Raw genomic sequence first — 26,459 nt, 5'->3', positions numbered from 1 at the left:
ATGTAACGTTGTAATACTGTAAACTGCACTGCAATTGATTTGGGATTCAGGATTAATTCAGTTAACAGAGACAAACACACAGATACAATGACGTCAATTAAGTAAGAATTCTACAGTTTATGATCGGTGATAATTTTAATGTATTGCAGTTTCCTACTGTACTAACCATTGAGGATGATACTACCTAACATGGCAGGTTTACTCCAAGTACTACAGTAACCAAACTAAGCCTAGTTAAACCACACCTAATTTAACCAAACGTATCCTAACAAAAATTAACTTAATCTAATCTTCTAAGCTGAATGACAAAAATTACCTCAAACAGATGGTAGTTTTGGTGGGAATTGTTCAGGTGGGAATCATTTATGTGGTAATTGTTTAGGTGGGAATCATTCAATTGAGAATCATGCTTCAGTCAATTCGGTCACCATTGCCACACCTATAGTATTATCCGGTACTTCCAACAGCCTTTCCATTCTTCATTTTGCCATTTGATTTCTCCACCCAGTCCTTTATCGTGGTCACTTTTGTTACACCTAGGCTGCTCCTGCCCCCATTAGTACTTCTCACTGAATAGTCACTCGTAGTATTACCTCGTTATCAACACCCACGTCACCATGGTCACACTGCCTACTAGTTATCGGTTTATTCTTCGCCTCTTGTGTCTACACTATTCACCAGACCCTCAAGTGAATCCTGTTGCTGCCTCTCCTCTTCTAGGCCTTAAACAATCTTCTTTTCTCCTCTATCCACTTCGTTTCACCACCTTGTTGCACCCAGCTTCTCACATTTCCTCTCTTCTCTGCATAAAAAAAGGTTCTCAGGCTGTAGTAATGTAAGTTTCGTCAGGGTTAACAGGGAGTGACCGAGAGCTTTGAACACTCCCTGTGACCTGTACATCCCCGAACAAGTACAGTCGTGAATCTGGGATTTGTCTCACCTGACTCGCACGAAACATACAACTATGATCAGATCTTTCCATCCCCAAACTGTAGTGTTGACCTTCATAAACCTGTGTGTGTTCGAGTGTACATCAATATGGCCATACAGATGAGCAGCCACAACTTGTCCTCCTCCTCCATCACTGAGCACAGCCGATGGAGTGTGTGTGTTGATAAGTCACCAGATTCTTGCCTGCTTCATAACCAGAGTCCTCTCATCCCTGGCACTTTCTCTGCTCACTTCTCAAGGTCTCTACATCATCCTTCTCATCCACATTGATATTCCTTATCATTTTGTGGTTCAATGTGTGTGTGTGATGATGCTGTGTTGGAGAGAAACACATACACAGTAATTATAGCTTTTAATATTGGTGTTAAGGAAGGCAGGCAGACATAAAACTGTGTAGGGGTATCGAGATATTAATGTTGTCTAGCACTCAGGATGGAAGGAAACTCTAATGTGGTTTTCTTGTATAATATAGTTATATGATAGACAGTCTGGTGCTGGAGGTGCCGTGTGGTGAGGAGCTGGTCAGTAGAGACGTTCGGTGAGTAGCCTGTTGAAGGAGGTAGATGTGCAGGAGCTTCGTTAGATAAGATGTTGCCTGTTGCTGGCCTCCTGGTTGAATGAATGCTGGACAGCTAGGAGCTTGCTGGGAGGAGGTGTTGCGTGTTCAGGAAGATGGGCCAGAATGAGAGTTGGTTGGTGAGGAAGCTCAGAGAAGGACATGCTCGCTGGCGGGAGCGAGGACCGCCAGGCAGGCGGAGGGAGGAGCTAAGGCAGCCAGGCAGCGGAGGAGGAGGAGGTGTTGCTTGTTCAAGAAGAATGGTCAGAATGAATCTCAATGGAGAGACAGAGCTTATATACCCAGCAGCAGCCGCTATGAGTCATGTTGGGAAAACCCAGAAAGTCGCCGGTGAGTCGTTTCGTTGCTAAGATACGGTAACATCTGGTTGGTTGCTAGGGAAGGCGGCACATTGGAATGCGATACGCAGTTTGTAGGGGAGACGTCCACTACAACTGCTTCACCATGCCTGATGACAGCTGTGTCTGCCACGTGTTCTGGGCTGGCAGTGATGCGAGGAGGTTTTACTCAACATCTGCCATCAGGTGTATGTGTAAGGTTTGCCTCCATAAGCTTGGCTGTATGATGGAGGCTAGTTTATTGTGCACCCCATAACTATCCCGAGAGCAGCAGCACCACAAGAGTACAGGCATTCCCCGGGTTACGGAAATTCGCTCTTACTGATTTTGTAACTTATGACCAATAAATTCGGGATACAGACAAAAAATTCGCCGTTACGGAAATTGGGTAAATTTTTAAGTTAAATAATTTTTTTTCAATATTATAAGGGGAAAAATTCACGGAAGTTATACACTTTATTTTGTGTGTAACTCTGATAGAACCACCTTAACTCACTGTCTCACCTAACTCAGCACTCAACATCATTTGTGTTAAGTTAAATCAAGTGTTTTGTATATTTATTATTATATTGTATCATAAAATAAGCAATGTAGTTTGTGTTAAAAAAATAGTTTTTCATTCATAAATGTGTTTGTAATATGTCCTTTTGCCTGCAATATTTCTTTGGGAACGCATCTCCAATTATAAAATGGAAGTCAATGGGGAAATTGGTTTTGTGTTCCGGATAAATTTTCAAGGACACTTACCTTCTGTAACCTGGGGGCTGCCTGTATTACATAGCACAGTACACGTGACAATGGGTGTTTATCAGACCCCAGTAGTCAGAACATTGTGGGACTGGATGTGTAGTGTAGATACAACTTTAGTAAACAGTATTGACTCTTGCATCAGAGATAAAGTGCTGTGCCTTTATACAGTGTGCTTGGATCTGTTCCTACAAGGTTCTATGGTCTCACAGTGTAAGATATAATGTGAGGTCCGGTATTGTTATAGGAGCCTCACAACTCCACGACCAACCTTACAACAACTTTTGCTCATAACAAAACAATATTCAAAATAACATCTTTATTACACACGACTTTACTATATATTGTGTTCATATTGGAATAAATTGTTTATATATTTAAAATGAAAGTTAACTACTATAATAATTGTATAATATAAAACATATTAGGTGATCTTTAAATAAAATACAGAACATAACAATAAGTTAATATAGTCAAATATTTGTTAAGTTGGACACCAAGATGTTTCCTGGTGATGAATAATTACATATACAGAGACATTACAGTACAGTACAGTGAGTTCTGCTATAACGCGTGTTTTGATAACGCGAATTTGCTCTAACGCGATTTATGAATTAGGAACGATATTTGTATAACGCGAACGCTTGTTTGCTATAACGCGATTTTTGCTTACTATTTCTCCAATTTTGTGGTACAGTGGGGTATCCTATAACGAATCTAATTGGTTCTAGAACCTTGTTCGTTATAGCATTCGTTCGTTATAGGATTAATCCGTTCCAGGCCCCCAAATACAACCACTTAACACTGAAAAATATAATATAAAATTGTAAAAATTGTAAAAAAGTGCATAAATATGCATCTAAACCCCTGAAATAAAGAATATCATTAATATTTGTAATAAAAAAACAATAAATTAGAAAAAAAATTTTTTTTTTTAAATAATGTGAATATATTAAAGAAGAATATCAACAAGAAGCGTTCTGGTGATAGAATTCCTGGTGATGATCGTAAAAGAAAGGATATAACACTTGAAGAGAAGCTCGATTTTATCAACCTCAAAATCACCCTTCTCCCCCATCAAGTAAAGTGTTACATTTACTGTATGATTTCATTATTAGATATGAATGTAACATTTATTTAGACTGTGCTATCCTTTGTGTTAGGCTAACTACTAAATTTTTTCGATTTCGAGTAATCTGCACCTAACCCTATTTTCTCCATAAGCCCTGTTATTTCTATTACGCGATTTTCTATAACACGATATTTTACAAGAACACAATTATCGCGTTATAGCAGAACTACCTGTACTGTACACTCCTCGGTACAGTACAGTACAGTACACTCCTCGGTACAGTACAGTACTGTACACTCCTCGGTACAGTACAATACAGTGTGGCCACAACCACCAAAGTTTCTCATAAATACAATATTTCAATTGTGATTACATTAATTATTCTCAATATGTAGTTTATTGTGATCCAGAATAAACTGTCCTTAACCACTTGTGTACAGTCCCCATTGTACTGAATAAACTTGTATCACGTTATTCAAATATTATATTAAAGTGGCGTCCCTGTAGTGAAGGTGTAAGTAGGTGCCCAGTGGCACTTTATCATGAAGTGTTGGGCAAAATTGTTCACTTGTAACCATCACCATTTTGGATCCATTTACTACACTTGAAATAATTAGTTTCACTCTATGAGTCTACAATTAAAACAGTTTTCAGGAGCAGGATATATTTTGATAGCATTAAGGTCCAGTAGTTCCATCACTGCACAAGATAACAGCCTCATACATCCACATGATGTTAGTCTTTGGGCGCCTTGTGTTGTAGAAACCACATGAGGCCAAACAGAAGACCTCCAGGGCAGTTCACTTCCGACTGTTTGATGAAAACTTGCAGCTCAGCCATAGACAACTCCACTACCTCTATCATCTCACCCTCCTCAGCCACACCACCTCCTGTAACACACAAAACACATCATGAGACGCATTATGACAACTATATTACAACAAAGGTAAGATCCAGTCATGTAGTTACTGTATGATGCTGTAACACTCTGGTTTAAGAGGTAAATGGATACAGCACTTGCTTGGCTCCGAGGCGATGTGTCTTGATATAGAAAAAATGGGGTGAAAAATGATGGGTTATTACAGTTTTTAAATGGTCATGACCTCGAAAGATAGCAAAAGGGAATTTAATGTTGCTGTTGGAGGTTTTATAGACAGACATACAGACAGTTTTAGTGGGTTTGGGAATTATTTATCGTCATTCATTGATTATTTCACCAGTTTAATACAGTAGCCACTCAGGTAGTTGGTCTGTAACACTGGTAACAGCCTTCACTATCTGTTCCTGGCTGGGACACAGTGGTGGGAGATACACATCACCACTACATCACCGACACTCCACAACATCATAATTACATACTAATTTTTAAAAGCCTTAAGTTATATATCAACAAATTATTATAAAGATTATGTACAAATTTCTGTGATTCAGGAACGCTCACTTAAATTTTCACAAGACCTCAATGAAACACAGACCACACGAGAAGGGAAGTCACTCACCCGTAAGTTTTCTCGTAAATAATAAAAATAAAACAAGGCAGCAGCGACTCACCGTCGGACACCTTCATGCTGTCAGTCACCTCCACGTAGAACATAGTCTGCCGGTCACCCGACACTCCCACACCAGATCTGCGGAGAAATATTTATTAACATAACGTACGGCAACATTAACCGCATCACCTCAAGATTAGCCCCTAGCTTATTTTACCTGATGATTAAACACTCGAATGTTAACTTAACCTAACATAACCCCAGGTAGTGACCCTAACCTAACCCCAAGCCTCCATAGCAGCCCACAATAAACTCACCTGTACGTTATCACCTTCTCAAACTTCTCCAGAGGTGCGTCATATCCACACTCCTCCAACACCTCCTCCTTGGCAATCTCCACGAGGTCTTTGCGTTTGTCCACGATGCCGGCACACAGCTCCAGGGTCAGACCTCTGATACCCGGGTATTTGGTCGTGTCGATGGTGACGTCTACCCGGTCCTCTGGTGGTATGCCATTGTAGTAGACGGCTGGTGGGGGGAGGGGGAGGGGACAACAGACCCGGGTGTATCAGAAACAGTACTGGCAGTCTGACTTACAAACACCTACACACACGAACTGGTCCAATATATCCCTAACCTATAAATCTATATTACTTAATTTTATATAACCACTTTATTTACAGTGTTTACATTATTACGTACGAGGTATTATTGTTACGTTAATATGGACAGGAATGTATTTTAACCTAACCTAACCCACGGAATCAATACTGTTTTGACTTACGAACAAGGTCCAGGAACATACTCCGGTCGTAACTCGGAGACTGCCTGTATTGGGATCATGCGAACATTAGTCCATTTTACCACATCATTAAACACCAAGTCTCCACCAGAGAAGATTAACTAGGGTGATTAATCTTAAGGTAGACAGACGCAAATGGCATAAAGATACTTACTCATATTTACATCCTGCCCGGGGATCGAACCATCGACCAATCAATTGTAAAGAGAAAGTATAGTACTGACTGGTAACCCCTCCCCCCAAACAATAATAATAACATACCTGGCCTAAACTGCCGCACCAGTATTAATTTTTTCTTATCCGTGTTATATATAATGACTGAGACGCTTTCATGGAGAGTAACTAGATCCCAGATTTTTTTAACATCATTCTGAAAAATAAATAAATATAAAAAATCAATAAAAAGTAATCAATTTATATACTGTACACAAATTTGAAATCATTTAACTACAGATAATAAATGAACAGATAGAGGCACTTGAAGATTAGACACCCCAGTTTATTTTACTTAAAGATGTGCAATTTTGATGGCAGTAGGTGGGTGCGGGGCGTTGAAGTAGAGAGCAAATGTGGGGTAAAAACTCATAAATAATAGACTAATTAAACCTAATGTATACAGATCTAACCTAACCTAATGTATACAGGTCTAACAACTTAACTATTAGTCTACTGCACATGCCTAACCTAACCTAACCTAAACCTGAAATTTTAAAACAATAAATAAAAAAATTCCAAATAAACGCTATAAAGTAATATTATTATTTTCTGGTCGATCTTCCTACATAAAAGTCAATATATTTAATACTGTAAATAACAATACAAATAATCAAATATAACAAAGGCTGGTATGAAGTTTAGCCACCCCAGAAGATTAAACACTCTAACCTAATCTAATCTAACCTAACCTAACCTAACCTAACCTAACCTAACCTAACTCCATAAGGTAGTATTAAGGTGTTTAAATTAGGTGAAATAAGTTGGCCAGGGAGGAGGAGTAACCTTCACCTGAACCCTTCAAAGTAATCCAAACACAGACAGATATATTGATGGCCAGATAGACAGAGGGATAGAGAGACAGATAGAGGGATAGAGAGACAGATAGAGGGATAGAGAGACAGATAGATGGATAGAGACACAGATAGATACATAGAAAGACAAAGATATAGACAAATTAATATATGTATAGACTGACAGATACCAGACAGACAGACAGATTACCAACCTGTTTATAGTGTAGACGGTAAGGCTTAACAAACTGTGAGGTTAAGAGAGGCTCCACAGTGACCTCATCTATCACATCCATTACCACAGTCACCCTACAACCTCTTCTTCTCTCCTCCTCACAACCTTCCTCCTTCACTAGCTGGAGACTTGGGTTAGTAATACTCCTCTTCTCAATATATCCCTCCTGCTGTTGTAAGGTCTTCTTATCAACAGTGGGTAAAGTTCTTTTTTGTGTGGCAAGTTTAAAAAATCCTTGAGCACCTTTACGACTACCTGAGCATCTTATAAGCTTGCCACTCCTTACAGCTTTCTTTATATAGTTGTTAATTAATATTTCTGTCTTCCTGTCATCTAGTCTGTAGGTAGAGAAGATGTATTTCTTAATCTTCTGGACTGATGCTCCTTTTTCCTTTGATCCCACGTTAATTATAGCATCATGGACTATCCTAGAGGTTGGTGGTCTGTTGTACTTCTTCTTTAATGGTGGTTTAATCTCTTCCTCATTTATCTCTTGTTTAATCTGTACAGCCACTCCTTCCATGGTGGTTAATGCATCAGTTAAGACAGGTTAATATACACCACACTATACAGCCACTCCTTCCATGGTGGTTAATGCATCAGTTAAAATAGGTTAATATACACTACACTATACAGCCACGTCTTCCATGGTGGTTAATGCATCAGTTAAGACAGGTTAATGAGGTACACTACACTATATAGCCACGCCTTCCATGGTGGTTAATGCATCAGTTAAGACAGGTTAATGAGATACACCACACTATACAGCCACCCTTCCACGGTGGTTAATGCATCAGTTAAGATAGGTTAATATACACCAACTATACAGCCACGCCTTCCATGGTGGTTAATGCATCAGTTAAGACAGGTTAATGAGTACACCACACTATACAGCCACTCCTTCCATGGTGGTTAATGCATCAGTTAAGTCAGGTTAATGAGATACACCACACTATACAGCCACGCCTTCCATGGTGGTTAATGCATCAGTTAAGACAGGTTAATGAGATACACCACACTATACAGCCACGCCTTCCATGGTGGTTAATGCATCAGTTAAGTCAGGTTAATGAGATACACCACACTATACAGCCACGTCTTCCATGGTGGTTAATGCATCAGTTAAGACAGGTTAATGAGATACACCACACTATACAGCCACTCCTTCCATGGTGGTTAATGCATCAGTTAAGTCAGGTTAATGAGATACACCACACTATACAGCCACGCCTTCCATGGTGGTTAATGCATCAGTTAAGACAGGTTAATGAGATACACCACACTATACAGCCACGCCTTCCATGGTGGTTAATGCATCAGTTAAGACAGGTTAATGAGATACACCACACTATACAGCCACTCCTTCCATGGTGGTTAATGCATCAGTTAAGACAGGTTAATGAGTTACACCACACTATACAGCCACGCCTTCCATGGTGGTTAATGCATCAGTTAAGACAGGTTAATGAGTTACACCACACTATACAGCCACCCCTTCCATGGTAATACCGCATCAGTTAAGACAGGTTACGAGACACACCACACCATATGTTTTCACCTTCCATGGTGGTTACTTTACTGCTAAGATACAGGTTAATGAGGCACCACACCACAGCCACGCCTCTCTTCCATGGTGGTTACAATGCATCAGTTAAGACAGGGTTATCGAGGTACACCACACCTACAGCCACGCCCATGGTGGTTAATGCACCGAAGCAAGACAGGTTATCGAGGCACACCACACCATGTACAGCCACCTTCCATGGCAGGTTAATGCATCAGCAGACAGGTTAATGAGGCAATCACACTATACAGCCACTCCTTCCATGGTGGTTAATGCATCAGTTAAGACAGGTTAATGAGGTACACCACACTATACAGCCACGCCTTCCATGGTGGTTAATGCATCAGTTAAGTCAGGTTAATGATATACACCACACTATACAGCCACACCTTCCATGGTGGTTAATGCATCAGTTAAGTCAGGTTAATGAGGTACACCACACTATACAGCCACGCCTTCCATGGTGGTTAATGCATCAGTTAAGTCAGGTTAATGAGGTACACCACACTATACAGCCACGCCTTCCATGGTGGTTAATGCATCAGTTAAGTCAGGTTAATGAGATACACCACACTATACAGCCACGCCTTCCATGGTGGTTAATGCATCAGTTAAGACAGGTTAATGAGGTACACCACACTATACAGCCACTCCTTCCATGGTGGTTAATGCATCAGTTAAGACAGGTTAATGAGGTACACCACACTATACAGCCACTCCTTCCATGGTGGTTAATGCATCAGTTAAGACAGGTTAATGAGGTACACTGAACTAGGGGACGAAAATGGCGAGGTTAACAAGGTGATCGCTTACACTAACAACCACCATTTATTATTATCATTAATTTCTCTTATAACTTTAAACAATTTCATGATATTTATTAATTATTTATTCATTTTATTAATTATTTAACTCTAATACATTTATATTTGTCTAAAAGATAAAGATTAATTAATTATATTTTAATTGGGAATGAATGATAATGTTAACTACACCCGATGGTCATTTGTTCCTTGTTTACATCATCAGCCAATCACAGGCCACCAACGTAGAGGATTCTGGGTCTCTTCGGGAACTTATAGTATTCCTTCTCTGATTGGTCAATGATAAAAAATACTAAATTCTGATTGGTCAATGATATAAAATACTAAATTCTGATTGGTTGACGTAGTGTAGTGTTCCCTGAGGCGTTAGTTCCCGAGTGGCGAGGATAACACGGTGACTGTCAGCGTTAAGAGCCGCCTCTGGGTGACCACGTCTTAGGTGTTATATTGTGTTGTTACAGGTGAGTTGTGGGGTCTAGGGGTTGTGGGGTCTAGGTGTTGTGGGGTCTAGGGGTTGTGGCAGGTGAGTTGTGGGGTCTAGGTGTTGTGGCAGGAGTTGTGGGGTCTAGGGCTGTAACAGGTGAGTTGTGGCGTCTAGGGGTTGCAGGAGAGTTGTGGGGTCTAGGGGTTGTGGGGTCTAGGTGTTGTAACAGGTGAGTTGTGGCGTCTAGGTGTTGTAACAGGTGAGTTGGGGTCTAGGTGTTGTAACAGGTGAGTTGTGGCGTCTAGGGTTGTAACAGGTGAGTTGTGGGGTCTAGGGGTTGTAACAGGTGAGTTGTGGGGTCTAGGTGAGGGGGTCTAGGGGTTGTGGGGTCTAAGGGTTGTGGGGTCTAGGGTTGTAACAGGTGAGTTGTGGCGTCTAGGGTGTTGTGGCAGGTGAGTTGTGGCGTCTAGGGGTTGTAACAGGTGAGTTGGGGTCTAGGTGTTGTAACAGGTGAGTTGTGGGTCTAGGTGTTGTAACAGGTGAGTTGTGGCGTCTAGGGTTTGTGGCAGGTGAGTTGTAGGGTCTAGGGGTTGTGGCAGGTGAGCTGGGGTCTAGGGGTTGTGGCAGGTGAGTTGGGGGGTCTAGGGTTGTGGCAGGTGAGTTGTGGGGTCTAGGTGTTGTAACAGGTGAGTTGTGTCTAGGGGTTGTGGCAGGTGAGTTGTGGGGTCTAGGGTTGTGGCAGGTGAGTTGTGGCGTCTAGGGGTCAGGCAGGTGAGTTGTGGGGTCTAGGGGTTGTGGCAGGTGAGTTGTGGGGTCTAGGTGTTGTAACAGGTGAGTTGTGTCTAGGGTTGTAACAGGTGAGTTGTGGGGTCTAGGGTTTGTGGCAGGTGAGTTGTGGGGTCTGGGTGTTGTAACAGGTGAGTTGTGGGGTCTAGGTGTTGTAACAGGTGAGTGTAGGCATCTAGGTGTTGTAACAGGTGAGTTGTGGCGTTTAGGTGTTGTGGCGCCTAGGGGTTGTGTGGGGTCTAGGTGTTGTGGGGTCTAGGTGTTGTGGCCTAAGGGTTGTGGGGTCTAGGTGTTGTACGTCTAGGGTTGTGAGCGTCTAGGGGTTGTGGGGGTCTAGGGGTTGGGGTCTAGGTGTTGTGGGGTCAAGGGGTTGTGGCGTCTAGGTGTTGTGGGGTCAAGGGTGTGGCGTCTAGGTGTTGTGGGGTCAAGGGTTGTTGCCTAGGTGTTGTAGTGTCAGCTCTGAGGTCAGGAACGTCTTCAGTAGAGGGCTGACGGGATATGTCTCAACCTAACCAAACCTTGCAGGGGTGATCAACCAACTCCTACCCATGATATTGGTCACAAGAAATTGGAAAACTTAATTTAATCTGAGTTGAGTTGAGTTGTGTTAGGTTAGGTTAGGTTAGGTTAGGTTAGATTAGGTTAGGTTAAATTAAGTTAGGTTAGGTACATGCACTTGATCTATTAACTCAGATTAAATTAAGTTTACCAATTTTTTTGTGACTTTGTGACACCAAACACTAGTCGAGAAGTGATTGGCAGTCCGATTTATTCATCTAGGACCATTATTTGACTTCATTCCGGCTATATTTGGCTACGTTTGGGTAATTAGTTGGACCCGTGTTAACCATGTCCCCCCCCCCCCTTTTGATACTCCTGGCTCTGGCCCTGGAGAGCGTATGGTGTACAGTAAACACAAGCTCCTGGGCAACTACGGGAAAACACGACCACAAACCATGACTCGTCGAACCTCATGCCCAGGAACGGTGAGCAAGTATGTAATGTTTGTTCTCGTGAGTCATCTAATCCGTCAAAGTTAAACTCGTGGATTTATAATCTTGTATGTTGGATTAGGTTAACTTAATTGGATTCTTTTAAAAATGTATTTATGAAATTAACTTTGATCAATAACAAACATGGTGGACACGAGGAACCTGTTGTTATTTACCCAACGTAAATACAGTATTGTTTACAGGTACGGTGATTTAATGCAATCTGATATAACGAACTGGATTTAGCTCAATGAATTTTTATCATTATTTTCCACTCGATTTAGTGAACCAGTTCGCTCAATCGAGATTAATTCCGTTAATACGCTCACACCTACGGACACGCCTCAGACGCTTGGTATGAACATAGAAACAATATTCACGGCTGACCTTAAACTAGGGGTTAGATGTTTGTTTACAATTTGTCTTATTTCCAAACTTTTTTCTCCCCAACACAGGCAGAGCGGATGTAAACAAACCCCACTCACGAATGGCAAAATTTAACGGAATCACGCACTTGGTTTTGTGAATTCGCTAAATTGAGCAAAAATAATGGAAATTCGATTTAGTGGAAATTTTGTTTAATGGGAAGGGACGGCTTGAATTAGTTCGCTAAATGAGAAAATATTGTAACTGTAAAAGTGGTGTTATGAAAATTGTGTTATTTTTACAGTGTTGGTAATTTTTTTCAAAGTGAGAATCCACCCAAATAATTTATTTAATTTTTTTGTTTTGCTTTTTTAAGGGTAACAGCCCACCCGGACACAGGTTATCGACCCACAATGGGGCCTAGGGGGCGAAAAAATAAAATTAGAAGGAAATTAAAAATAGACAAGAATAAGGTTATATTTATTTACACCACGAAGATGCCGGAAAACCAGCTTTTTAAAGTGAGACAGATTTTATGAGTGTGGAAACACAGAAGAAGGCAGAGCATTCCACACTTTGGCTGTGTGAGGAAAGAAGGATGTACTGTAACGGGTTATTCTTGTGTGACTGACATCCACAGAGAAATGGTGTGCACCGCGGGCAAGACGTGTGTTACGAGCCCACGGCCTTGCTGGCGGTACACAGGATGCCAAATCCAGCGATCATTGCCCGATAAAGTACCTGTAAAAGAGAGAGAGTGAAGCAACATTGTGGTGAAGAGAAAGGGAAGAAAGATTGTCGACTAAAGGAGGAGAGTTAATAAGACGAAATGCCTTTGATTCCACCCTATCTAACAGTTGAAGAGCCACCCCAGATATGAGAGCAGTACTCCAAGTTAGGACGAATGAATCTCTTATATACTTGAAGCAACTGCTCAGGAGTGAAGTAGCTACGGCACCTGTACAGCATTCCCAGCTATCGGTAGGCAGCTTTAGCAATGTTGAGGATGTGTGGCTTCCATGACATATTAGAGGAAATGGTGAGGCCTAGCATATCTGTTTTAGAATTGGTAAATACTGAGTTTCATTACTCTTGAATTTAACCAAGTTTCTACCTCCCCATTAGGAGATGCTGCACAGATGTAATGAAAGAGTTGTGGGTAATAGAAGGAGATAGTTTCATAGCTTGATATGGCCTACCTCTCTCCCTGCAGGAGCGATCAACCATCATGTAAAGTGAAAGGATGGGATAAATGACCTCATACCACCTTGTATAACCCCACCAATGCTGTCAGCACATACCGAGGCGTCCCCAGTGGAAAGGCAACATTCATCCCAAGGAAAGTCGGTGTAGAATTCTCGCAAGGATTGCCAGTTTGTCCTCCGATAGTGCCATAGTTGACGTTTAGAGGGGGATGGGGGAGGTGGTTGTGCCCAGTTTAATTTAATAGATATAAGATTGTGATCAGAAGACCCTAAGGGGGCAGAAATTGAGCATGAATAGTGTGAGGGGTTAGAGGTAAAACAAAGATCATGAATGTTAGCAAGTTGATCGTGTTGATCAGGAACACGTGTAGGGTGTTTGATTATTTGTTCCAGATCATTAAGTAAGGAAAAAGAGAGTGCCTCAGCTCCACCTGGGTCATCCCTTGCAGGGCCAAGCCACTCTCTGTGATGTACATTGAAATCCCCTAGGTAGAGGATCTCGGTGTTGGGGCGTGTGGATAGCAACGACTCGTGGCAAGAAGTGAGATGGTCAAAGAGTTCCAAATAGTTGGTAGAGTTGGGAGAACAGTTTAGGAAACAAAGAAAAATAGTCACAGTAGGTAGAGATATTTTGAACCAGATGACATCATAAAGGGATGATTCAAGATCCGTGAGTCGAGCTATAGGTGTACGTGTGTTGTAGTAGGCGCATACACCTCCCTTAGAACGGAAGGAGGTATAAAGGTGGTAGTTAGAGACTTGAAAAGGTTTGGGTGAAGCTGCTTTGGTCAGTTGAAGTTCAGATACAAGTAAGAGATCGGGGGAAGAGGAAAGTTGGATCTCAGGCCGCGAATGTTGGAAAAATGAAGTGTGAAAAAAGCCGATCGTCCGGCAACCGCGGTGAGTTGAGGCCCCAGTAGTTTGATGATCAGCCTTCCCGACCAGTGGGGTCCATCAGAGAAGATCCCGGTTTAATATTATTGTCAACTGATAACATGGGTGAATAAATTAGGAGAAAGAATTGAACAGATCAAGAGTGAGTACGGTTATATTTGTTGTGTTGTCAGGGAAACATTTGAGACCCTGTGTGTAAATGAGGCAGAAAGTCAGATCATCAACTTGGTCACATATGGCAGCAGGGTCTACCATTACACAACACATTATGCTTCCTATATCTTCCTCCCTGTTTGATAGCTGCCTACTACCTCTCTATATGACTATCTAATCCATCTGTATATCTGTCTATCTATCTATCTATCTATCTATCCATCCATCTATCCATCTACTGTGAGACCACTATATAATAGACTTCTCTCACTATATACTCCTTTAGATGGAGGTTTCACATGTAATGGACCCTTGATATAGTGGTCTTTCACCTCTATATAGTTTGTTAAATACAGGTTTCACTACAGTATATATCTACCTAATTTTTTTATTACTTTTTATTGAAAGGTGAATTTATTATATTAATACCCCGAAGAACATAAGGAAAATCAGCTTAGAATATTCTCAACACAATAGTTAACCCCTACGCCCCGGTGGGAGTTCCGTAACAAGCGTTTTTTAATGCCATTGTGTGAAAGCCCAGCGCGGGTTATAAGGCTCTAGCGTGACTCTGGTGGTCACGCAGGGTAGTGTGGGTGGGCTGAGTGTGGTTAGTACCCAGCGCAGGTTATAAGGCTCTAGCGTGACTCTGGTGGTCACGCAGGGTAGTGTGGGTGGGCTGAGTGTGGTTAGTACCCAGCGCAGGTTATAAGGCTCCAGCGTGACTCTGGTGGTCACGCAGGGTAGTGTGGGTGGGCTGAGTGTGGTTAGTACCCAGCACAGGTTATAAGGCTCCAACGTGACTCTGGTGGTCACGCAGGGTAGTGTGGGTGGGCTGAGTGTGGTTAGTACCCAGCGCAGGTTATAAGGCTCCAGCGTGACTCTGGTGGTCACGCAGGGTAGTGTGGGTGGGCTGGTGTGGTTAGTACCCAGCGCGGAGTTACTCGGCTCAGCGTGACTGGTGGTCCCCGCAGGAAGGTGTCAGGTGGGCTGAGTGTGGATTTAGTACCCAAGCGCGGGTTATAAGGCTCCAGCGTGACTCTGGTGGTCACGCAGGGTAGTGTGGGTGGGCTGAGTGTGGTTAGTACCCAGCGCAGGTTATAAGGCTCCAGCGTGACTCTGGTGGTCACGCAGGGTAGTGTGGGTGGGCTGAGTGTGGTTAGTACCCAGCGCAGGTTATAAGGCTCCAGCGTGACTCTGGTGGTCACGCAGGGTAGTGGAGTGGGCTGAGTGTGGTTGGTACCCAGCAGGTTATAGGCTCCAGCGTGACTCTGGTGGTCACGCCGAGGTAGTGTAGGTGGGCTGGTGTGGTTAGTACCCAGGGTTATAAGGCTCCAGCGTGACTCTGGTGGTCACGCGGGGTAGTATGGTGGGCTGGGTGTGGTTGGTACCCAGCGCCAGGTTATAAGGCTCAGCGTGACTCTGGTGGTCACATGAGGTAGTGTGGGTGGGCTGAGTGTGGTTAGTACCCAGCGCAGGTTATAAGGCTCCAGCGTGACTCTGGTGGTCCGCAGGGAGTAGTGTGGGTGGGCTGAGTGTGGTTGGTACCCAGCGCAGGTTATAAGGCTCCAAGCGTGACTCTGGTGGTCACGCGGGAGTAGTCAATGAATTGGGCTGAGTGTGGTTGGTACCCAGCGCGGGTTATAAGGCTCCAGCGTGACTCTGGTGGTCACGCGAGGGTAGTGGGTGGGCTGAGTGTGGTTAGTACCCAGCGCAGGTTATAAGAGCTCCAGCGTGACTCTGGTGGTCACGCGGGTAGTGTGGTGGGCTGGTGTGGTTAGTACTAGCGCGGGTTATAAGGCTCCAGCGTGACTCTGGTGGTCACGCGGGGTAGTATGGTGGGCTGGTGGTTGGTACCCAGCGCAGGTTATAAGGCTCCAGCGTGACTCTGGTGGTCACGCGGGGTAGTTTGGTGGGCTGAGTGGTTAGTACCCAGCGCAGGTTATAAGCTCCAGCGTGACTCTGGTGGTCACGCAGGAAGTAGTGTGGTGGGCTGGTGTGGTTGGTACCCGCGGGTTATAAGGCTCCAGCGTGACTCTGTGGTCACGCGGGGTAGGTGTGGTGGGCTGAGTGTGGTTAGTACCCAGCGCGGGTTATAAGGCTCCAGCGTGACTCTGGTGGTCGCGGGGTAGTGTGGGTGGGCTGAGTGTGGTTAGTACCCAGCGCAGGTTATAAGGCTCCAGCGTGACCTGGTGGTCACGCAGGGAGTAGTATGTGGGCTGGGTGTGGTTGGTACCCAGCGCAGGTTATAAGGCTCAGCGTGACTCTGGTCACTTGAGGTAGTGTGGTGGGCTGAGTGTGGTTGGTACCCAGCGCAGGTTATAAGGCTCCAGCGTGACTCTGGTGGTCAGGGGGCAGTGTGGGTGGGCTGAGTGTGGTTAGTACCCAGCGCAGGTTATAAGGCTCCAGCGTGACTCTGGTGGTCACGCAGGAGGTAGTGTGGTGGGCTGAGTGTGGTTAGTACCCAGCGCAGGTTATAAGGCTCCAGCGTGACTCTGGTGGTCACGCAGGAGTGTGGGTGGGCTGAGTGTGGTTAGTACCCAGCCAGGTTGCTCCCAGCGTGACTCTGGTGGTCACGCAGGGGTAGTGTGGTGGGCTGAGTGTGGTTAGTACCCAGCGCAGGTTATAAGGCTCCAGCGTGACTGGTGGTCACGCAGGGAGTAGTGTGGGTGGGCTGAGTGTGGTTGGTACCCAGCGCAGGTTATAAGGCTCCAGCGTGACTCTGGTGGTCACGCAGGGTAGTGTGGTGGGCTGAGTGTGGTTAGTACCCAGCGCAGGTTATAAGGCTCCAGCGTGACTCTGGTGGTCACGCAGGGGTAGTGTGGGTGGGCTGAGTGTGGTTGAGTACCCAGGCGCGGGTTATAAGGCTCCAGCGTGACTCTGGTGGTCACGCGGGAGTAGTGGAGTGGGCTGAGTGTGGTTAGTACCAGCGCAGGTTATAAGGCTCCAGCGTGACTCTGGTGGTCACGCAGGGGTGTGTGGGTGGGCTGAGTGTGGTTGGTACCCAGCGCAGGTTATAAGGCTCCAGCGTGACTCTGGTGGTCACACAGGGGTAGTGTGGGTGGGCTGAGTGTGGTTAGTACCCAGGCAGGTTATAAGGCTCCAGCGTGACTCTGGTGGTCACGCGGAGGTAGTGTGGGTGGGCTGAGTGTGGTTGGTACCCAGCGCAGGTTATAAGGCTCCAGCGTGACTGGTGGTCACGCAGGAGGTAGTGGGGTGGGCTGGTGTGGTTAGTACCCAGCGCAGGTTATAAGGCTCAGCGTGACTCTGGTGGTCACGCAGGGTAGTGTGGGTGGGCTGAGTGTGGTTAGTACCCAGCAGCGGGTTATAAGGCTCCAGCGTGACTCTGGTGGTCACGCAGGGTAGTGTGGGTGGGCTGAGTGTGGTTAGTACCCAGCGCAGGTTATAAGGCTCCAGCGTGACTCTGGTGGTCACGCAGGGTAGTGTGGGTGGGCTGAGTGTGGTTAGTACGCCATGGAGAGTCGTCCCTCGACCTCTCATGCTAAAAGTAGTGTACGGTAATATCCCCGTTAACCGCAACAATTGGTGCAGAACACTTCCGGGAATGACAGATTTCCGGGTAGCGCAATGACTCTCAAAGCTGGAAAAAATCACCCATCCCCGGAATTTTCCGGAAAATTCCTGCTTTGGGAACAATTTGTTGAGAAATTTTCAATTCCGGCCATGGGAGAGTTGAGGCGATTGAGGGATTCCGGCTAATGGAGATATTACTGGAGCTGTAGTGTGTTACTGGAAAATGTTGCTATGTTTATGTTATGAACGTATTTATTTGTGGAATTATTACAGTATTCAGATAATTGTATATATGACATACTGTACTGTGCTGTACTGTACTGTGCTCTACTGTACTGCACTCTATTGTACTGTACACTGTACTGTACTGTACACACTGTACTGTACTGTACACACTGTACTGTACATACTACACTGTACTGTACACACTGTACTGCACTCTATTGTACTGTACACACTGTACTGTACTGTACACACTGTACTGTACTGTACATACTGTACTGTACATACTACACTACTGTACACACTGTACTGCACTCTATTGTACTGTACACACTGTACTGTCCTGCACTCTATTGTACTGTACTGTACACACTGTACTGTACATACTACACTGTACTGTACACACTGTACTGCACTCTATTGTACTGTACACACTGTACTGCACTCTATTGTACTGTACACACTGTACTGTACTGTACATACTGTACTGTGTAAGTTTGTCACACAAAAGAGTTGATCAGTAGCCAAGAGTATAAAGGTCACAGCACACCGGTGGTCAACACATCAGTGACTAATCCACCGTGCATAGTCCCGTTACTGTTTGAAAGACGTTCTTCTGGCGTGGATATTGTTAGGCGAGATATTTGACTAGTGTCATCCGACTAAGCTCTCCATCACCACCAACAGGAATAGTCAGGACAATTTGTGTCATTATCACTCCATTGGGAAAGGCATGGAGTAAATACCTTGGGTAGATGTAAAGGCCGCAGCAATTCTTCCACTAATTCGAAGGTTTGTTTCACACTTAACTCATTGACTAATCAGGTACTGTATTTAATATTATTGTGTGTTTCTGCGTCGCTAAACTCATGGTGCATTAATATCGAGACATTACCAGTGATAATAGCGGAGGTGTACCGAGTAAGTCCACCCGACGACTTTGTTCTTCTTCGAGTTCCTGCACAACTGACGTCCGTAGATGAAGCTTTAAAATAAATTCCACACGATTTATGACAGTATTCCGTTAGCTGCAATAATAACCTCACGTTGTCTGTCTGTGTTGATTTTATTTTAAAGTCTGGGTTAAAGTTGGATATAGTGAACTGTTCTGCTCGATGGTGACAATGATAATGTGGAGTCCAACTTATCATTTACAGTGTCTTGAAAGATATCTGAAACACACCGAGGTCCTTACCTGACTGTGTGTAAAGTGAGACTATGTTTACTGTGATGGTAGAATATTTGTCTGCTATTGGGCCAGAGAAATTAGTGTCACCATTTCATTACATTTAGTACACGAGTCAACTAGGCTGTTACGTGTAAAGACCCGGGCATAAGTGAATGGGTTATGGATATTATTACAGGTTATATCTTTTATTTTATATGTATTTTACCTTAACACAATTAATGTACTGTATACCTTTCCATTTTGGCGTCCAATTACAACACAACAAATTGTTTCTGAATGACCCGGGTAATACTCTAGTACTTTACGCTGTGTCATTGTTTAATTTCATGATGCAGTTTACGTACTGACGTTTTGACTACAGGAATTATTCTTACGATATTATTATGAAAAACTGTTTTAGCTTTTATTAATTAATTTGTTATTATTTCACAAAATTGTTTTCCACCTCGAGAAAAACAATTAGTGAAAATATAATGAGTCATATATTTTTACCTCAAGATCAGTTGTATTTAATTAACCTCACATAACCTGGAGTGATCTGACTACCTACCCTAACCCTAGAGAGCATTAAATCAGGTGAAGTAAACTGGTGGGTGGGGGGGGGGGTTACTCTTCAGGTGATCTCGATATAATAATTCCTAGACCTTCACACAAGACCCGAACACCGTCGGGGAAATTCATCCTTTGTGTATTAATTATCTCACGGGTGTTTGTTTACAGAGATCGGTCATGTCGTCTACCACGCTGACCGTCGTGCTCAAGAACTTCTACGACGAGTATATGAAGAATACCCCCAAGAAGCTGAAGATCGTGGACGCGTACCTGACCTACATCCTGGTGACGGGCGTGCTGCAGTTTGTGTATTGTTGTCTGGTCGGCACCTTCCCCTTCAACTCCTTCCTCTCGGGATTCATATGTACAATTGGCTGCTTTGTGCTGGGGGGTGAGTCGCCCTCGAGTACTGTTCTATTGTTTGTTTATTTTTGAGCTGATACCCCACTCCTCCTCCCTCCACCCCTCCTCCTCCTTCCTCCTTCCCCTCCCTTATTTTCCCCTTTCCTCCCCTCTTTCCCTCCTCCACCCACTCCCTCCTCCTCCTTCCCTCCTTATTTTCCCCTTTCCTCCCCCCTTTCCCTCCACCTCCTCCTCCCTCCTCCTTCCCCTCCCTTATTTTCCCCCTTTCCCTCCCCCTCTTTCCCTCCTCCACCCCACTCCCTCCTACCCATCCTTCTCTTCCTCTCCACTAAAGTCTCAATGGACTAGTTGACGGTCAGAGTTTTTTCCTAAGATGGCAGGTCAATGGGTAAAGATGACGCTTAAATTCACGATGGTGATGATATTTATAAATAAATTGGGCCAAAAAGTGTCAGAAATAAGGGTTACAGTTGGTAAAAAGTCCCGTGACTGTGAAAAGCTCTGTGATTGGTTGTGACGTTACTGACTGCGGTAAGCTTCCCAACGGGAGGCAGCCAGCTGTTGTTGTCCAACCTTCTCGGCTGATTGGCTCTGTAAATAAACATTATTAGCAGTGTTGTACGTTGACGGCTTCAATGGATGGCGGCAACTTTTTGTTAACGCTGACGCCATCAATTTTTTGGGCAGGTGACGCTACAGGTGACGCAGTCAACTTTTCACCCGAGCGGAGCGTCAAGTGTCAATTTGTTCGTCGACTTTTAAAATTTTCAATTTTTTCAAGTTTGATTTTCAATTATCTTGTTATAAAGACGACCAACAAGGCCATGAGGGAGTTGTTCATCAAATACAACACCTCCATCCCCTCTAGAGGAGCGCATGTTCTCCATGGTCAAGGACGTCTTGAGGCCCAAGCGCAACAGAATGAGCGACAAGCATTTTGAGATGCTAGTATTCTTGAGGGGGAACAAATGAATAATTAAAATGATATAATATAAATCATAATAAATGATTAAAAATGAATGAATATTTTTTTATTTTGCATACAGTTTGTTACTCCCATACACAGGAGAATACCACGTTTCGGGGCTGCATTTGTACTTCACTGAAAACTCGTTGACGCTAGGTGTTGATGCTGACGCTGACGGCATCAAATTTTTCGGCTGTTTACGCTGACGCTGGCTCGGCACTTTTTTTGTTGACGCGTACAACACTGATTATTAGATAATTAATTGTGCTTTATTGTGCAACACAGTAATACTATTTTGAATATACAGTATTAATATTACTAAGCACATTAACTAATTCAATGGATACTTGCTGCCCATACAACAAATTTCATAGTATAAACATTCCAAACAATATTGATATTATTTTGGTTTAGGTCATCTGGGGAACCTTAAGATTCTTTATATGGTATTAAGTACTTTAAACAGTAAGACACATTACCTCTACAGGATTTCAGTCACAAAAAATTTTTCGATCGCATTAGACAATACACATCATAGGTTAGGTTAGGTTAGGGTGAGTTACAAGGATAACTTATCATACATCGGTAACTCAAGACTAGTGATTTACGATAAAAATTAATGTCCAAATCGTTCATAACACATCGCAAACAACCAGGAAAAAACATCTAAGCACAAGGGTGACCAACTTTACCCACTATAGCCTATCTAGAATCTAAACAAACAAATACTTATGGTAGTTAAAGTAAATTATACCCATTAATTAGTATAAATGATGATATATCCCAGTGGTTCATTAGTGAATCATCAAAACAATAACAGCACTATGTTGTCATGTTAACTAGCATCAGGCATTATCAAAACAATAACTCGTCCATTACAAGAGATTAGGCTCCCCAGTTTATTTCACTTGATAATGAACCACCCTAATGCTAACCTTACCTTACCTTCACGTGATCTCCACACATTATTTTTTATAAGTGAAAGTTGAGAAGGGTAGGAGTTTGTGTGGGGGGGGGGGGAAAGGAGGAGGTGCTGAATTAGGTATTAGAACTTTGACCCTTGACCCATCTTGACCCCTGTTTTGACCTTACAGTCTTCCTCAGGCAAATGATTCACCAGAAATATAACTCCTAATACCTGGTTGTTGTTCCTCTGCCACACTCCATGTCATAAAGGATCTGGTCAATGATTATCTGCTGTGTGTGGTATTGTGCGATGCTACCAGATTATTGAGTAAGAACAATATATATTTGAGGCGGAAACTCCCATTCAGAGTGAAGAATCAACCAATGGCGTGCAAATCAGTTTCTTGTATTGGGTAGAAATAAGAATCTAATTTGGGTCCCATTGGTTGGTTCTTGAGTATCAATAGGTGTGCCTCATATAGTCAGTAGGTTAATGACGTCCAACTTTAGATGTCCAGGAATAACATCAAAACAACACATTGGTTATTTTGCCGTAAAAGATAATTATTTCTTCGGTAATAGTGGTGGTGGTAGCTACAGTTTTACATCAGTTAATATGAACAAAAGGTAACTCAGGTAGTATTTTATTATAGTAGTTTTAATCAAGAGGTAGCTACAGGTGTTAGAGTACAGTAGTGGTATAAAAACATCGCTCTTTTTTACAAGTTGGTAACAGTTGGTAGTCACACATTTTTTTTTCACGTGTTATTTTGTACTAGCTAGTTTATTGATGATCGGCGCTTAAAGGTACATTACGGCTTACAAGCTACACAACTACAGTACCAATATATCGTTGAGAGTTGAAGACCTATTGTTTTAAGATTACGCTCCCACGGTGGATAAGGTTTGAAGATGAGGCTACATGTGGACATATTATAAACCTCTTCATTATTAAAACCAATATATCTTTGACCCCCCACAGTGAGTCTGAGGCTACAAGCTAACCCCCAGAACAAGATACACTTCCGAGGGATCTCCCCAGAACGCGGCTTCGCTGACTTCATCTTCGCCCACATCATCCTGCACTTGGTCACCATGAACTTCATAGGATAAATTACATACCGTACCGTCCATCATCTACGATATTTCTCTTTTTGCGGAAAATTATTTTTATAGAGAGAAACAACAACAACAACTTGTCTTTCAGTGAGCCGAGAGTTTGATGACTTTTGTTTTGTCGTCGGTGTAGTTGGTGCCGACATAATGGGAACGTGAAATAAAGCCGTTACATTCCTTTTGATGTATTGTCCTTACCAGTGTATATGTTGTCTCAGTGTAATAATAGTGATAACAATGTAGGATCACCTTGCTATTAGGCCTCGCAGTTAGGTTATGTTAGTATTAGTGTGTTTAATCATCAGGTAAAATAAGCTGGGATCCCTAACAGGTGATCCACTATAATAATAATAAACTGCGTGGCTGAGTTATATTGAGGCAGTATTGTTGCTCTTAAGAAAACACATGACTGAAAATATACAAAAGTTATTATCTTGGTAAATTTCAGTTCACTTCACCCTGAGCCAAGTGTTTGCTGTTTAATTTGGATCCTGTATATGGTTATTGATGGTTAAGGGGAGGTGTGGTTAATGGTCATATAATTCTCTGGCAAAAAGGATCAGAGTTAAAAAATCTAATTACTCCTGTATTCAGCAGAGACAAAGGAAGAATTCAATTTCTATTATATAAAATCATCCTTCAGATACAGTTTACAAAATAAATCCAGAGGGAAGCCCCACTACGGGAGAAATGTGTGTGTTAATAGGAGGTCCCTAATGCAGGTAGGAAGTGCTGTATAAGTACATCATTCTAGTGACTCTGGCTCGGTAGCAATAAGGTGCGATGCAGTTCCAAGTATAACAGTACATATTGGCCATTTTTACAACTACAGTACTATGTAACAACGATTGTGTTCTTGAGTGTTGGAAATGTTCATAATGTAAGAAATGAACACAAATTTGATATTTTCTCAACCCAAATCAGTTAGAACATAACATTCTCAGACAGCTTCACCCAAACCTTTTCAAGTCTCCAACTACAACCTTTATACCTCCTTCCGTTCTAAGGGAGGTGTATGTGCCTACTACAACACACGTACACCTATAGCTCGACTCACGGATCTTGAATCATCCCTTTATGATGTCATCTGGTTCAAAATATCTCTACCAACTGTGACTATTTTTCTTTGTTTCCTAAACTGTTCTCCCAACTCTACCAACTATTTGGAACTCTTTGACCATCTCACTTCTTGCCACGAGTCGTTGCTATCCACACGCCCCAACACCGAGATCCTCTACCTGGGGGACTTCAATTTACATCACAGAGAGTGGCTTGGCCCTGCAAGGGGTCATCACCATCAATGAGTCATCCCTCAAGGTGTAGTACAAGACCTTCCATTTTTACCTTGTATATTTGGTTCAGATTGTGCCCTGTGAACCTTGCCCTTCCTGTGTTGTTAAGATTGGTACTTTAACTTTGGTATGGCATCACCCAGGGCGTCTTCACCACTCTTATAACCAATGGAGAAACTGACTTGTTTTTATTGGTCTAAAAAAATACTCTACTTTAAGGTAGATGAAGGGAATTTAAAAATGGCTCTTTTTAATACATTGGACCTTTATTCGTTCAGCCGGAGAATTGTGATAGGTGCAGTGGTTATGGGTGATGCTGGTGGTTAAGTTAATGTGAGGTTAATGTTCTTGTGAGTCTGGTGGTTAAGTTAATGTGAGGTTAATGTTCTTGTGAGTGGTGGTTAAGTTAATGTTCTTGTGAGTCTGGTGGTTAAGTTAATGTGAGGTTAATGTTCTTGTGAGTCTGGTGGTTAGGTTAATGTTCTTGTGAGTCTGGTGGTTAATGTTCTTGTGAGTCTGGTGGTTAAGTTGATGTTAGGTTAATGTTCTTGTAATGTTCTTGTGAGTCTGAGTGGTTAAGGTAATGTGAGGTTAATGTTCTTGTGAGTCTGGTGGTTAGGTTAATGTTCTTATGAGTGATGGTTAAGTTAATGTGAGGTTAATGTTCTTGTGAGTCTGGTGGTTAGGTTAATGTTCTTGTGTGGTTAAGGTAATGTGGTTAGGTTAATGTTCTTGTGAGTCTGGTGGTTAAGGTAATGTGAGGTTAATGTTCTTGTGAGTGGTGGTTAAGGTAATGTGAGGTTAATGTTCTTGTGATTGGTGGTTAAGTTAGGTGTAGTTAATATTGAGGTGTGTGTAGGTTAATGAGCTGTGTAGTGTGGTAATGGGTTAAATAATTAAACGGTGTTAAATTTGTTGCAGAGTAGTACAAGAATGTATCACCTGAAGATTAGACACCCCAGCATATTAATGTTAACCTAACGTAACGTAACACCGACCTAATCTGACCCACCAGGTAGTGTTAAGGTGAGTTGGTGTAGGTAATTATCGGGGAGTGTAAGGAAAGTGGTTAAAGGAATTACACCGTTATGTCCTGGGTTCATTCCTCAGTTTGGGACAAGTGAGAAGGATGTTAGTGTGACCTTCATTACTAAACATGGCAGGTTATCTCCAGGTACTGCAGTTTCCTCCTGTGTTAACACTGGACCTTAGAGGAGGAGAGCATTTTCATTGATGCTAAAACAGTATAGTCTACCCTCCTCTTTAGACGTTTTCTTTGGTAAGTTCGTCATTCTACCATCAGGTAGCGCCACGGTCTCACCTTGACAACTCTGTAGAAACAAAGGTTATCAGGGAGAGTTATATTGTCTTATTATATATTCCTTGGTTTGGGTGTATAGTTGACACCTCCATTACAGTCAACGTTACAGATTATGGTGACGCTTATGGCTGACCTATTAGATAATTCACGATAATATATATTATAATAGAGCTTTGTTACTATATATGCTGTACCATTAGAAATAAAAAATATTACATATACAAAATAGAACCAACGAACAAGTCTTGTGTTTGAATTACCTCAGCCAATCAACGCCTTCAACGCTCACTGGGCGGGAACAGTCGGTGCTAACGGCTTCCTCCACAAAGATCGAGTCATATTCTCAGTTGTGTTTTTCGTAATTTTTTTTTATCCTGTTAGTGTTATAGTGAACATTGTATCGCCATTATGCGGGGAAAATGTCCATCAAGTGATAGTGTCGGTGAAGGAGCCAAGAGAGTCGCTAATATGGTCCTTAAATACAAGTTGACGATGGAAGGCTCGACTAGACTAAGAGGTGGAGTGATAACATCTCTCTTAACTTACCACTAACTTACCTACACTAACTTA

At 42.9% G+C, this 26,459-nt stretch overlaps 2 protein-coding genes and 1 long non-coding RNA gene across 8 annotated transcripts; 2 read left to right on the top strand and 1 right to left on the bottom strand.

Annotated features, from left to right (window-relative positions):
- Positions 1–3,912: 3,912 nt before the first annotated feature.
- On the bottom strand, positions 3,913–9,566 carry LOC121867684 (uridine diphosphate glucose pyrophosphatase NUDT14-like). 2 transcript variants are annotated; one of them, XM_042367706.1, is made up of 6 exons: positions 9,549–9,566; positions 7,200–7,557; positions 6,239–6,347; positions 5,493–5,703; positions 5,237–5,313; positions 3,914–4,575 (listed from the first exon to the last, which is right to left on the bottom strand). In XM_042367706.1, exons 2-6 carry the CDS (start codon positions 7,278–7,280, stop codon positions 4,421–4,423), a joined length of 633 nt encoding a protein of 210 aa, XP_042223640.1. In that variant the 5' UTR covers positions 7,281–7,557; positions 9,549–9,566; the 3' UTR covers positions 3,914–4,420. The 2 variants fall into 2 exon arrangements, with proteins under 2 accessions (XP_042223639.1, XP_042223640.1); XM_042367705.1 differs by lacking the exon at positions 9,549–9,566 and having other exon boundaries at positions 3,913–4,575; positions 7,200–8,334.
- A 373-nt stretch (positions 9,567–9,939) lies between these two features.
- LOC121867687 (dolichyl-diphosphooligosaccharide--protein glycosyltransferase subunit DAD1-like) lies at positions 9,940–23,454 on the top strand. The gene is made up of 3 exons (XM_042367709.1): positions 9,940–10,068; positions 20,093–20,315; positions 23,143–23,454. Exons 2-3 carry the CDS (start codon positions 20,102–20,104, stop codon positions 23,271–23,273), a joined length of 345 nt encoding a protein of 114 aa, XP_042223643.1. The 5' UTR covers positions 9,940–10,068; positions 20,093–20,101; the 3' UTR covers positions 23,274–23,454.
- A 976-nt stretch (positions 23,455–24,430) lies between these two features.
- On the top strand, positions 24,431–26,131 carry LOC121867688. Of its 5 annotated transcripts, none has more exons than XR_006089216.1 (3): positions 24,431–25,090; positions 25,159–25,254; positions 25,291–26,131. It is a non-coding gene; the product is annotated as an uncharacterized LOC121867688 (long non-coding RNA). The 5 variants fall into 5 exon arrangements; XR_006089217.1 differs by having other exon boundaries at positions 24,431–25,095; XR_006089214.1 differs by having other exon boundaries at positions 24,431–25,106.
- Positions 26,132–26,459: the final 328 nt, after the last annotated feature.

Source organism: Homarus americanus, unplaced genomic scaffold (assembly GCF_018991925.1).
Source record: "Homarus americanus isolate GMGI-L3 unplaced genomic scaffold, GMGI_Hamer_2.0 scaffold46583, whole genome shotgun sequence".
Lineage (NCBI taxonomy): Eukaryota > Metazoa > Arthropoda > Malacostraca > Decapoda > Nephropidae > Homarus > Homarus americanus.
This window is presented reverse-complemented; position numbering and strand designations above follow the sequence as displayed.

Bases quoted from the DNA above. Each gene is read 5' to 3' on its own strand.
- LOC121867684 (XM_042367705.1), bottom strand. From the start codon at position 7,742: ATGGAAGGAGTGGCTGTACAGATTAAACAAGAGATAAATGAGGAAGAG. The intron at 6,348-7,199 runs GTTGGTAATCTG...TTTATTTTTCAG, and splicing joins ACCGTCTACACTATAAACAG to AATGATGTTAAAAAAATCTG. The intron at 5,704-6,238 runs GTATGTTATTAT...TCCCCCCACCAG, and splicing joins GGTGCGGCAGTTTAGGCCAG to CCGTCTACTACAATGGCATA.
- LOC121867687 (XM_042367709.1), top strand. From the start codon at position 20,102: ATGTCGTCTACCACGCTGACCGTCGTGCTCAAGAACTTCTACGACGAG. The intron at 20,316-23,142 runs GTGAGTCGCCCT...GACCCCCCACAG, and splicing joins TGGCTGCTTTGTGCTGGGGG to TGAGTCTGAGGCTACAAGCT.